The sequence below is a fragment of the Paralichthys olivaceus genome, chromosome 3 (genome assembly GCF_024713975.1).
Source record: "Paralichthys olivaceus isolate ysfri-2021 chromosome 3, ASM2471397v2, whole genome shotgun sequence".
Classification (NCBI taxonomy): domain Eukaryota; kingdom Metazoa; phylum Chordata; class Actinopteri; order Pleuronectiformes; family Paralichthyidae; genus Paralichthys; species Paralichthys olivaceus.
The window spans coordinates 4,764,736-4,777,791 of NC_091095.1; the positions used below are offsets into that span (position 1 = coordinate 4,764,736).

The following is a 13,056-nucleotide window of genomic DNA, read 5'->3' on the forward strand; positions in this document are numbered from 1 at the left end:
AGGACAGTTTGATCTGCATTCGTAAGCGTCCACCGCTCTCTAAAGGGAGCCAGGGAGAACAATAAAAAAGTCTGGTGCGTTCTCTAATCTGCACTGGTCGCTATAAAAGTTCCCAGAGAGCCTTTGGATCGGATTGATCAGTGCTATAAAATGCTGTAGTTTTCTGTGTACATGCTTCCACTGGAGGACATTAGAGTGTAAAACATGCTATCAATGCAGTCGGTATGTTCCTAGCTTCACTCTGTAAATCCAGACTGAAGCTTTTTCACGTTAAGTCAATAGTTGTTTGCAAAAACAGAGCAATCCTGTCCCCTGAGATTTAAACCTGCTGTGTACACTACAAATGTACATTTTTCTCTCCTCCAGTAGGTCGTGTTTTCATCTCGTTACGTCTGTTTGTATGTTCGCTTGTTTGTAAGAAGGATTACGCAAATACAGCTGCACGGATTTCCACAAAACTTTGAGGAAGGACGTGGTATCTTTCAGGGAAGAACCCACAAAATGTAAAAATAACATTTTGACGGAATCTCAGTCATGTTGAGGGATTAATATTTGAGTGTGTGCCATCTGGTGCAGAAAGTTATTGAAATCCAGGCAGCGATTGTTTCCACCAGACTTAATTTGACAAAACAGATAAAGAGAATATAAATAAATGGATGATAATTGTGATTTTCGGTGGCTTGTTTTTCCCTTTAACTGCTCCTGTTTTTTTAATGCATACCCTGTTGTCTTTGGGTTTTGTTTGTTACCCGGACCTCACAGCCTGGGGTTTATTGACTAGACCTGGTACACACACACACACACACACACACACACACACACACAAATGGATAACATGAAGGATAAAGGAGAACACAACGGGGGGTAAGAGAAATTGCAGTGAGAAGTCTTAAATGATTCTCATGCTGTGTGTGTGTGACCGTGTGCACATGTGTGTGTGTGACTGTTTAAAAAGCAGCAGAGTTAAAATGATAGACCCTTGAGGCAGGAGTTGTGGCTCATTAAAGAATTACACATTCACTTTGCTCTCACTCTCGTTCGAAGCGACAGAGGAGCTCACAGTTCTGTTCGACACATCCGGAGAGAAAAGAACCGAACTACACATGAAATCCAGCACAATGTGGATCCACTGAATAAATATGTGCGACTGTGCACTCAGGCCGTTCCCATCACCTCTATCAAGCATCTCCTCTATTGGCTGTCAGCTCCTGTTCTCTATCTGCCCGTCATCCCGTCTCTTTGCAGCGTTCTGCTCCGACTGCAGCTTGTCTCCACACCTGAGCGAGTTTGTTCGCACAGATCTGATTAGATTTCATCTGCTTATTAGCACTCATCCTCGGCACTGATGCTGTTACTCTCACGCTTAACCTCTTTAAGGAAACCCCCCTCCCCCCTCCCCCCAACGCCGCCCACGCCACCCTTGCTTTGTCTACCTTTCACCAGCTTCATTCCTCATGTATTCAAATGAGCATTCACATGCCACACACTTCACAGACCACGTCCCCTATTGGCCTGCGCTGATGTGCAACCTTCAACCAATCACTCTAGCCACGTTCATCCTTTCATCCACCTCCAATCACAGTCACTCCCTCGCTGCATTATGCACCCCGGCTTCCTCCAAACGTTTTATGATTCCACTGGAGGCCGTGCTTAACCTCGTCTGTGCGACCTTGGGAAGATGCTTCAGCTCAAGTCAAACCACTAAGTGTTACTATAGCATCGTTTGGAAACGAGCTCTAGCTTTTAGATTAGCTGATTGTTACTGCATTTCATTTTTGGTCAATTAAGCTGCTTTCTGAAATGTACTGAACTCTGGATATTCTCCTGAAGTCATCTGGATGGGCCGCCTGGGTGAACACATAATCAGAGAATCAGATGCATCTCCACAGATGTTCCTGCCCGAGTCATGTGAGAATACAGCGGGATATTGGTTTTCAGGCACAGGTGGGTGCGATGATGGCTTTTCTAACATGAGACGGATCCAAAACTGAAAAATACGAAAACATTTATAAATATCTCTTTATATATAAAAAAAACTGGTGCAATACACGTAGACGTCAACTTGGAAGAGAGAACGAGATTCAACAGCTCTTGGTGATAAAGGAGGGTCGGCCTTTATCAGGTGTCGAGGAGCCACACTGTTCTTTTCTTTCTTTCTACATTTTGCTATTGTTTTATAATTTGGAATTGCAGATAGTATCATCAACATCTACCTTTTACCATGCTTTGTGGTGTGTGTGTGTGTGTGTGTGTGTGTGTGTGTGTGTGTGTGTGTGTGTGTGTGTGTGTGTGTGTTCCCTCCCTAGGGAACTGAGGCAGAAGTAATGAAATGCTTATTACTGATTCAGCTTGAAAAGCGAGGGATACATTTACACGCCTACACGTACACTTGCCAGCGATCCTGGCTTCTCAAGGTCACCTGGTATCGTGTGTGTGTGTGTGTGTGTGTGTGTGTGTGTGTGTGTGTGTGCGTGTGTATAAATGACATGTATATACAAATTGGAGAGTAACAAGATGGGGCATAATTGGGGCCTAAAGTGACAGCTCAGTACAATACACCACAGGCATCTGATATCAGACACCATCATTATGCAGCTCGATCTATCGGACCATATTTCACACAAACACACAACCCCCCCCCCCCCCATGGTCTTTAATTCTCGCAACTAAACCTAATTCTAACCTTCTCCCAAAAGTGGCAGAGCAAGTAAACAAACACACAGTACAAACAGTATAGTCACTGTAAATACCTCCACTTCACCTATAACGCAGAAAAAACAGCACAGATTTCCACAAAACCTGTTGGAAATATGGGACATTGGCCAAGATGAAAAATTCAGGCATGTTAAGAGGCCTGATGTGTGTGAGGAGCACCCTCACAGACACACAAAGCAACACACAAATATGCGAACGACCTGCAGTTACCATCTGAAACTCCACTTCCTGATGCATTCATTCAGTTGTGTGCGATCGAAGCATAACTAACGTGTGACACGCAAACAAACGACACTGAGCAGTGCATGTGCTCTCAGGAAGATGCTGTGTTGTCAGTGAGGTTGAGTTTCAGACTGCAGACTGGAGGAATGCATGAAAGACAGTGACGTACAGTTCTGCTGAGGTTTGGGTTTGAGCCTGTGGAATGGATACTGCGCTGGTTACAGATCAGGACCGCTGAACATTATTCAGTATCAAAAAACCGCATGTGTAAATGATTGGGTCGGAATGACCGGATTTGGAAGAGGAATTTTTTCTGCGATGTATATTATTAAAACACATCACGATGGAAAAGGTTAGTGAGTAAGTACTGTTCCAGTTGTGTCCAGGACCAAAGTAGTACTTATTGCCTATTTAGTGCGCTCATGTTTCCCACAATGCATCGTGAAAAGTAGTGTACAGCCGATGGTCACTAACAGAGCACGGTGTACCATCATGCATTGCGCTTGTGGTGGAGAGGACGGAAAATATGAGCAGAGCTGCACATCACAGCACAAACTGCAGGAAACAAGTTTAATTCTACATTTAAAGATGATCAAAAAACATGTTTTCTCCCTAAAGGTATTAATACTCAGCGTAAAGTAACGTTACGTGTTCCAAGACTCCGTGCGGTGTGTTAGTACATGTGTGACCGGTGAGCAGCTGTCGTCTGATCTGTGTCAGGAAACCCAGGGTGGGAGGGGTCTTTGCCACACTTAACGTAAATGGTAAATCTATTTAGTAACAATGCAGAAGGGTCTTAACAAATAGCTGTAGTTTGTAACTACAGTCACTGGAAATACACATTTTATTTATAATTGTCATGTTTTTCTTAACAAAGTCTGTCTTTTTACATAAAACTACCAGATCCCCAACAGACTGGAGAGGCAGCGATGATTTATGGCCCCTCTCCACCTGCTGGGGAACCTGACTGTCACCCCTGGGTAATTCTTCACCTGAGTCCTGCTCCATTTTTTATCGTGTTATTCTGGAACAGTTTTTAAACCAACAGCCACAGTGAGGAGGCGTGTGTAGGTTTGAGAGGCTGCGATGATGAATCATCGTCTGAATGTTTTCAGCAGTTTACAGTACACGTTGACTGTTTGTGTCGCTCCTCGTGAACTGTCACATCAGCTCCTCCGGAGACGCAAACTGTGAATGACTGGAGCGGATTTCATGCTTTTATTCTTTACGTCATTGAGAAGAAAAAAGACTTTTAGCTGCACTGATGTAGCTCTGACCTGGATACTACAATCTGCCACTGGAAGTTACAGACATGATCCTTCAAATGTCACTCCTGTGCAAACACACACACACTGCAGTAAAGGTTAAACTACCCCATGTGTATGACCAGTGACATTGTTCATCACTCATTTCTGTGCGTGTGTGTGTGTGTGCGTGTGCGTGTGTGCGTGAGAATGTGAATGGACTTTATTAGACAATCTGCCATGTGTGACATGTTCTGGATTGTTGCTAAGAGACAAACATGCTGAAGGGCGTGTAGGAGGAGACTGGTTGTTACCACCCGCTTAGAATGCACGCAGACACACACACACACACACACACACACACACACACACACACACACACACAGACACACGCACACTAAGCAGCTTTTCAAACAGAAGGTGCAGTGACACTCATTTACAGTGAGACGCCAGCTTTAGTGCTGGAGTCACGGTTTTGCTGCCTTCTTCTTTGTTCATCCATCCACCAATTATCATTCGAGGGTCGTGGGGGGGGTCCGGAGACAGTGGTTTTGAGGCAGGACTCATCCTGGACAGGCCACTAGCGTATCACAGCAGGGCCGACACACAGAGACAGACGTTCGCTCTGAGTCTTCAGCTGAACTAACCCCAATCTGCACGTCTGCAGACGCAATTCCAGTCTGTGACTATAGTCATTTACACTCAGTCATTGCACGAGCAAAATAAAATCTGTTTTAGCAGAAAGAGAGAGAAGTCCGAGGTATTGTAATAAAACTGACTTATGAGTTTGTAGCTCTGCACTTGTTGTTGCTGAGGAGAAATAATATGAACCAGTTCTGATTCTGAACAGGTTCACACCAGATGTGACACAATGTTTTTGTGAACCCATATTGCTCAATGTGGCTGTTTGTCAAGTGAGCTCACAATAAAGGACAGATGTCTGATCAGTAAAAACATTCTGCTCTGAGCAAGTGATCAGAATCAGACACACTGTCAAAAACAATACACACATCATGATTCATACATGCAAGAATTTAGCTTTTTCGTGTTTGTGTATTTTTATATGGGTGTTTTCCTCCCTCCTTTGTCTGCATTATCTCAGTGTGTGCGTGTTTGTGCACGTTAACCAACTCACCTCGTTCCTCACCAACTGAAAGAGGCTCTTTGTCTATTGTACTGCAGGACAATGTGTATTGTAAGAGACAGAAACAGATATCTGCACATGCAGGTGTGTGTGGTGGTGTGTGTATTTATGTGTGTGCCTGGATAGTACACGGGGGTTGTGATCGGCACAGGTGAGTATGACAACGTCTCTGGCTGTGATCCAGTTGCTACTCATGTTCTGGGGATCTAAACCTGTTGAGTTAGTACAGTTGAAGGTGAAGTTTATGGTTTAGGTCATAAAGGTTAGGTTCAGAGAAAGAAAAGAAAGTAGGTCAGTGCAATGTCCTCTGAAAGCTTGGTGGAGACACAACTGTGTGTGTGTGTGTGTGTGTGTGTGTGTGTGTGTGTGTGTGTGTGTGTGTGTACACATGAGCATAGTTAGCCGGCAGCACAGTGTGTCTCCCTCTTGTCCTTATCTGCTCATTTACCTGAGTTCCTCCCACAAGGGGCCTGGAGTCCTGCCCACACACACACACACACACACACACACACAAACGCATATTAAAGCTGCTGGTGATGTCCAGCCATAAGCCAATTAAATGAAGCAACATTTCACACATCTGTGTGCGGAGGAGTGTGACAGTATTCACGCTGTGTGGGTGGGTCGGGTGAAATGGTTTGAATCCATAAATCTTTCAGGTCTAAACAACAACAGAAGAGCCATAAATAATTCAAGATCCTGTGCAATCATGAAACCGAAAACAAGAACGGCTCACACAAATCTCGATTCCCTTAATTTATGGACTTATTTAGAGAAAGTGCTTTTCTTTAAATGACTGAACTTCTTTTCTCATTTACTTGATATTTCCAGACACTTGAAGTTGAAGGATTCTTCATATATAGAATCCAGAAAAACCTTGTGGAGTTAAATGTCCAAAGTTAATGGATCTGCACATTTACCTTGATCTGCACCAAAAGGTTTATGGATTTATCCCCCAGCATCCTTCCTGGTGTAATCCAAGCACAACCTTAACACAACCTCCTTGGCAGAGGTCATCAAGGTTCCCTGAACTCATCAAATAAAATAATGAAACATCTGTTCATACTGTTTTCACCTCACCATCAGATTTCTTGATTTGTTCAGGTGATGAGACGGGTGATTCAGCCAGTGGTCACAGTCCAGAGACAAAGAACGAAGCTGGGCCTCCTCTTCTTCATCGCCCCATCCCTCCTCATCACCTCTCACCTCCACAGGTAAGTCATTGCTCTCGTATTTTTTATTCACCGTTGACTTGCTGTCACCTGGTGAAGCCTGAAGTCCTGACCAATTACACCTTCACTTCTCATAACACAAAGAACAGTGACGTTAAACATCCCAGGTGACCTCTGGGAGTTTGTTTTGCCGAGATGGAAGAGTGAAAATGCAGTGAAGAAGCTGGAGTGTTGAATTGTGTCGTGCAAGATTTCTTCCAGCGTTGTAATGACTGGAGGCAGATCCGTGATTGAGCATAAGTGAGTCAGCAGAGGAGCGGCCGGTCGTGTGAGCACAGAGAGAGAGAGAGAGAGAGAGAGAGAGAGAGAGAGAGAGAGAGAGAGAGTCATTTGGAAATACAGGTTTTCGACAGCTTTACCGTTTCATAATGACTCATCTGCAGAATTTGTGATGGATGTTTGTGTCTCTGTCACCAAACCTGTGTCTGTTAAACATTTTTTTTTTAATTTAAATTTTTTGAACAACATTGTAACAAGCTGCTCTACTTACTCACTGTGAAGTGAACTTAAAGTTTGGTCTGTCAATCAAGTATCAGACAGGTTGTGATGCCGCTCATCTGAGTAAGTTCTTATACGACAGTTTGAAACACCATTAGTGTCTTAGTGTGACGTCCCATAACTGCCTGTTGTCTGGAGCCCAGCCAACATGGACTTTAGGGGGCGGTGCCGATATGAAGGATTGAAAAATATCCAAAACATCGACAGATATAAACTTTCCAAAGAATAAAGATTTGGGTGTGATTCCAAAGATGTTGTTATTGAACTCTTATGACAAAGAAATGTAACTGAGGTATGATGACATGATACAGTTTGATCCCAAACTTTATTAGAATTAACCATAAATAAAACAAAGGAGCCAAATTTTTTGAATAGTTTGTCTTAATCTTTGTTTGGAGGGAGTGGAGACATATTGTCCTTCTTTAGATACACATATTCAAACCCATACACACAATTACTTGCTCACATCATATGCTAACACAATAATAATATCTGATTTATAATTTTCACTTCACTTCCTTCTTACCTCCCCTCACTCTCTCCCTCTGTCATTCTACCGTGTTGTGTGTCTCCTGTCAGGTGGTCGTCCGCAGCTCAGCTCACATCATGACCGTCGAACCTCTGACCCTGGTGACCCCACTGCTCCTCCTGCTGTCGACATGGGAACCACGCTGACCGCCGTGAGACAGATCCTGGGACGGACAGAGACAGAAGAGACAGAGAGACGACCACAGACTGTATGTTTGGTGGTGGTGGTGGTTTGGAAGTTTTTCTAAGCACAGCTAAACCCCTCCGATCGAGGGGGGGGGGGGGGGGGTCCAGCTTGTGGCACAGACTGTGGGTTTGCTGCAGTTGCACAGCATTTTGATATTACCTGTACTGACCTCTACTTGTGTGCATTTGTATTTAACTCTATTAAGGTAGTTTGCACAGCACTAGTTACTTTTTTTGAAGAAAGATGTAAATACAAATATATATATTATATATTTATATGAAGAGTTTCTATAGGTAACTGTGGCTTGATGTGTAAATAGAGATTAATATAGAGCAGAGCGGACTGACTTGGACTCAAAAGGCCGTTTGGTTTGGTTTTGACCTTCACAGAGTTAAACAAGCTGCATATTTACAGTGGAGGCACTTCAGTGAAAGTTTAAGAAAACTCAGAACACAGAGATGAATTCGGGCTCTTTGGCACCTGATAGTCTGGACCGTGGTCTGAACTAAGATTCATGTCGTCGTTACATTTTATTTACATTTAATCTGGTGAGTGAACCAGTTGATCTGCGTCCTCGTGGTTCAAACATTACATCGTCAGTGGCAAAGACGGCAGCAAGCTCTTCTTCTACTTTTTAATGCTCAACTTCCTACGATTCGTCTAAAAGTCAGAACTATTAGTCAAACATTCTAAACATGTTCCAGTTTGATCCAGACCGAGGCGACCTCCGACTACATTTTGATCCATTGGCCTCAGGCTGCTCATTAATACTAATGTGTACTTATACTTTCTCAATAGGCAACAACCAATTATGAGATACTTCAGACCATGGAGCGTGAAATATTTGACTGTTTGGCCGGCAAGTCCGTGCACACTGAAACCCTTCAGGACTTTTTTTTTTTTTCATATAACCTTCTTTTTAGAATTTAAATTCCATCAAACATTACTCACAAGACGTTCTCTCATAATTTACCTTCTTGGTGAATAAACATTTTCAAAGTAGTTGTTGAGAAAAATGGGTAGAGACTGTTCTTCTGTGGATGCACAGTGGGCAGAGATGTAAAAGCACTAAAGGGAACGGCTTTCATTTCAAATTCAATTTCACTTGCAAGCTTCAAGGAAGCTCTGTTAGAAATGAAAATAAACCAAACACCCAGAAGAAGAAAAGACTGAATATCACCATCATTTAAAAGTCAGAAACAATCATCTGCCTGAACAGTGAAAGGTAATCTGACATTTCATTGTCATTTATTATTAAACTCTGAGCTGTCGCAGTCATTCAAAGGGAGACTGGGCTCCAAATGCTTGAATTAAAACTTCACTGAGATCATATATATGAGATTTAATAAGATTCAGTGAATGCTGTTGGAAAGGCTGATACATGTTTTATCAGCTTGTCCCCGGGGGAAGACAATAGAGCCCAGATCCATACATGTGAATCAAATGTGATTCATGTTAATTAGGATTATCAAGTCCCTCCGGCCCTTTGTGAAGTCTTACACCCCCCAAACGGCTCACACCAGCAGGAGAGACAAAGGGAATAATTATTAAATGTGCATTTCTTTCACTTGGTGACAGATTTCTTTATCTACTACAGAATATTAGGGACGTGTTAGAATAAAGTTGTTGCGGGATTGCTAAAATAAAGTTGTAATATTACCTGAACAAGGAGAAGTTGTAATCAAATTTGAATAATCATTTTGCAGGGGGAATATCAAAACATACATTCTTTTGCCTGTGTTAAAATGAGGAACGTGGAGCATCTTGTTCGGTTATACTTTGTTATAGGTCTCATAAATTTATAACATAATTCTTAATATTTCAGGCACATTTTCATCAGTAGATTGTGCAAGAAACTGTCTATTCTGAAGAAACCGGACAGACTTGTTGGAAATTGCCTCTTTTGTTGAGGAGGAAAAGTAAAATAGTGGGTTTCACGATGAGTTTTTGGATCCAGAAGGAGTGAAACCTAAAAAAAATGTTTCTCTTTATTCTCATAAAATTACGAATGAATTTTTGTGATTTTCTCGTAATAGTACGACTTTATGCTCCAAACCTCAGATGAGTTTTTCTTCAGCATGGCCCTAATACGCTGTGGTACTCGTCAGATACATGTGCATACTGTGCTGCTTGTAATAACTGGCTCAGATGTCTGAAGTTTCACACCGCAGGTTCAATTACAGACATTTTTGTCTTTGATTTTGTGCCACAAAAGAGCAAAACTCTCCTGAAAGTGTCTCACTGACACTTAACCGAGACAGTTATTTATAAAGGAATGTAACTGACAGATGAGACACCTTTACAAATGCCATAAAGAGCTCAGGGCTGAGAGGTATCCAGGCAACAGATACCATGTGAAGTAGAGGGAGACTTTCACGACATAATCTGTCAAACCAACACAAGCTATTGTTTAATTATAGTTTAAACGTTATTCAGATGAGATATTGGACTCCAGTGAGCCACGCCATCTTTCCCAGCCTTTACTATGTGACCTTGTACATAAGCAAACCAACAACACGCAAAACTGCACAGATATAGTTACCTGTGAAAGGTTGGTATATACAATCTACGGATATACACTATTCAACAACCTGGAATAACACTAGTGTGGGCTAATGACAGCGATTTAGAGATTTTTAAAATGTAAAAAATATATATTTTCATATCTTTTATATGCTTTGTATAAAATAAAATAAGCAATTACAGCCGTTTTGAGTAATTTGACCATCTGAAGAATGAGGATAAAACAGATAAGACGTCATTCTATGCTCAGAGTCACTTGGTAGCTACGACTTTAAAGGTTCAGTGTGTACAATTCAGTGACATCTAGTGGTGAAGTTGCATGTTGTAGCTGAATACCCCTCACCTCACCCTACCCTTTCAATCAGAGATCCTGTGGAAGCTTCAGTTGTCATAACATGGCAGCCTCCATAGAGAAGACCCCCCTCCTGATGTGAAATATAAAGTATTTGAATATAAAGGGCCCATTCTAAATAAAACAATAATTTGTCCAATTTAGATGAAACGTCACTAGGATTATTGTACATTCAATTTTCTACCAATAGATCAATTTTACCTTAATCTCACTGAACCTTTAAATGTTGAGAAATCTTTGTGGTGTGTGTACTTGTACATGAGGTTGAGCAACATCTTTCATTCCGAAGTAGCACAGAACTTACTTCCTGTTGTTCCTCTGGTGCCGTGATGTTTGTCCACACGCTGGTGTGCCACAGAGCGAGCTGTGCCGTGTCATTGTTAAATAAAACCATTACATGTACCCTAACAGCTCCCTTAGTTTAGCATTGCTAATTTATTTTGTTGTAATACTGTCCAGGGCCACCAGGATGCTAGGAAGAACCAGTGATCAGCTTTGGTTTCTCTCCCGACACTCTAATGTCAAACTACATTTCTGATTTAGAACATGAATAAACTACTGTAACATGTGTCCTGCTCTGTTGTGTCAAAAATCAACAGTTTAATAACCTTTTAATAATAAATGTGTGTTATCAAACTCGTACTCGTGTCTTTTGTATATTTGGTTACGGTCTCAGTGGAAGATGCTGAAACATGGTGTGAAACAAGATCTCACAAAATAAATGAAGCCTCATCCGCTGTACGAATTAAGGTTTGAAAACGGCAAAGGGATTTTTTTTAAGATCGTGGATACACCTCCTTGACTGAATCCTCAAAATTAAAAATGGTATTTCTTTCCTGAACCATGTCCCTTCCTTCCTTCCGAGTTTCGTGGAAGTCTGTTCAGTAGTTTTTGCATTTCTAACAAGAACAAAGTGACTAACATGGCGGAAAACATTGGACTTGTGCAGAATACACATTCCCACAAAATATAAATGAGAACATTTGTATTTTCTAACTTCATTTTAAACATTTTGATTTTCAGTGTATTTTACCAACCGAGCACCCACCACATCAGGACTGCTGCAGAAAGTTTCAGCTCACAGGAGTTTGGAACCACCAGAAGCCGTGTGTATATTATATGTAAATGCAGTGGCAGCTCTTTGGCCTCTGGCACTTTTTTGGGAGCTTACTGTAATTGGATTGGCATGGTCAGGGAGCTGGCACACGTTGCCATGGCTGGCACAGGAATCTGCCAGGGGATGATGGGAAATAAAGACATCACTGAATGCAAATTGCCACAGAGAGAAAGACGTAGAGGGAGGAGCATGAGGGAGAAAGACGGAGATGTTGGTGCTTTTAAGTTAAAGATAATATTCAATATATTAAATGAATTTTTTTACTGTATATACTACTTTCAATGGATTCTACTTTATTTCTCCTTGATATTATAATTTGCTGCTTTATTTATTTACTTGAATACCTGATCAGCCAAAGAGCACAAATTATTTACGTTACTCTGAATCTCGGGAACACAGGAGGCAGACGGGGTGGGAGGTGAAAGAGGAGGAACGAGGATGAGTTTGTAACTGAGGCCTTTGCCGAACGGTGCTTTCGAGAAGCTGATGTTTTTGCTTCCAGCACTAATAAAATCACGGCTCTGATTATTTGAATTATGATTGTTGTATTTAAATCATATTTTCGTCCCCGTCCTTGTTTGTTGCCTTCAAGACATACGTGATGTCAGATTAGTGCTTGTGTACATTATTTTTTCGCCCTTCAGTCTTAATCTACCTGGGAGGCACGGCTGCCGAGACACAGAACTCAACTGGATCTATCCAGTGCTGTGTCACAATACATTTATTTATGTATTATAGATCTCGAAAGGCACACTTGAATTTTCCTGATTTGCCCAAATCAGATTCTCATTGTTGTGCAGCAGCCTGAGGAACAGCAACCTGAGATGGAAGAACACTCTTTTCTTTCACATGATTGAGTGAGTTCTCCAACACTGGAGCCTCTCTCGCCCCCTCAGGTGCTCAAATCTTTCATTCGCTCTCATTGGAGCTGATAACATGAACGGTCCATTGTTCCCCAATGCTTGAGAGCGAGGAGAAGATCCTTGAATATTAATAACCGCTGATGGGATCTAAATGGTGGTGGTGCGGCACTCTTCGAAATTTGGATGAGGTGTTTAGGAGTCATTTAACCCTGAAAGCTGATCGACCTCACCGTGGCTGGCAGCCTCTTTATATCCAGAGTCTGTGATGCCAGGGTAGAGCGGCTCCGCTGAGGCAATCAGGGATTAAGTGTCTTGCTGAGGGGCAATTAAACATCAGTCTCTGTGTGAAAGAACAGCACTGAATCACCTAACTCACCTTTTCACACCCACATTACCTCCAAACAGCTTCACAATGAATTCAACCACAAAAT

The 13,056-nt window shown here is 42.0% G+C and overlaps 1 protein-coding gene across 1 annotated transcript in view; it reads left to right on the forward strand.

Annotated features, from left to right (window-relative positions):
* Positions 1-11,281, forward strand: part of LOC109636547 (glypican-5-like) — a 37,260-nt gene extending 25,979 nt beyond the window's left edge. Inside the window, exons 10-11 of the mRNA XM_020098316.2 lie at positions 6,430-6,539; positions 7,635-11,281. Of these exons, the coding sequence (XP_019953875.2) occupies positions 6,430-6,539; positions 7,635-7,730 (206 nt within the window). The 3' untranslated portion in view covers positions 7,731-11,281. The remainder of the gene's footprint in view (positions 1-6,429; positions 6,540-7,634) is intronic.
* Positions 11,282-13,056: the final 1,775 nt, after the last annotated feature.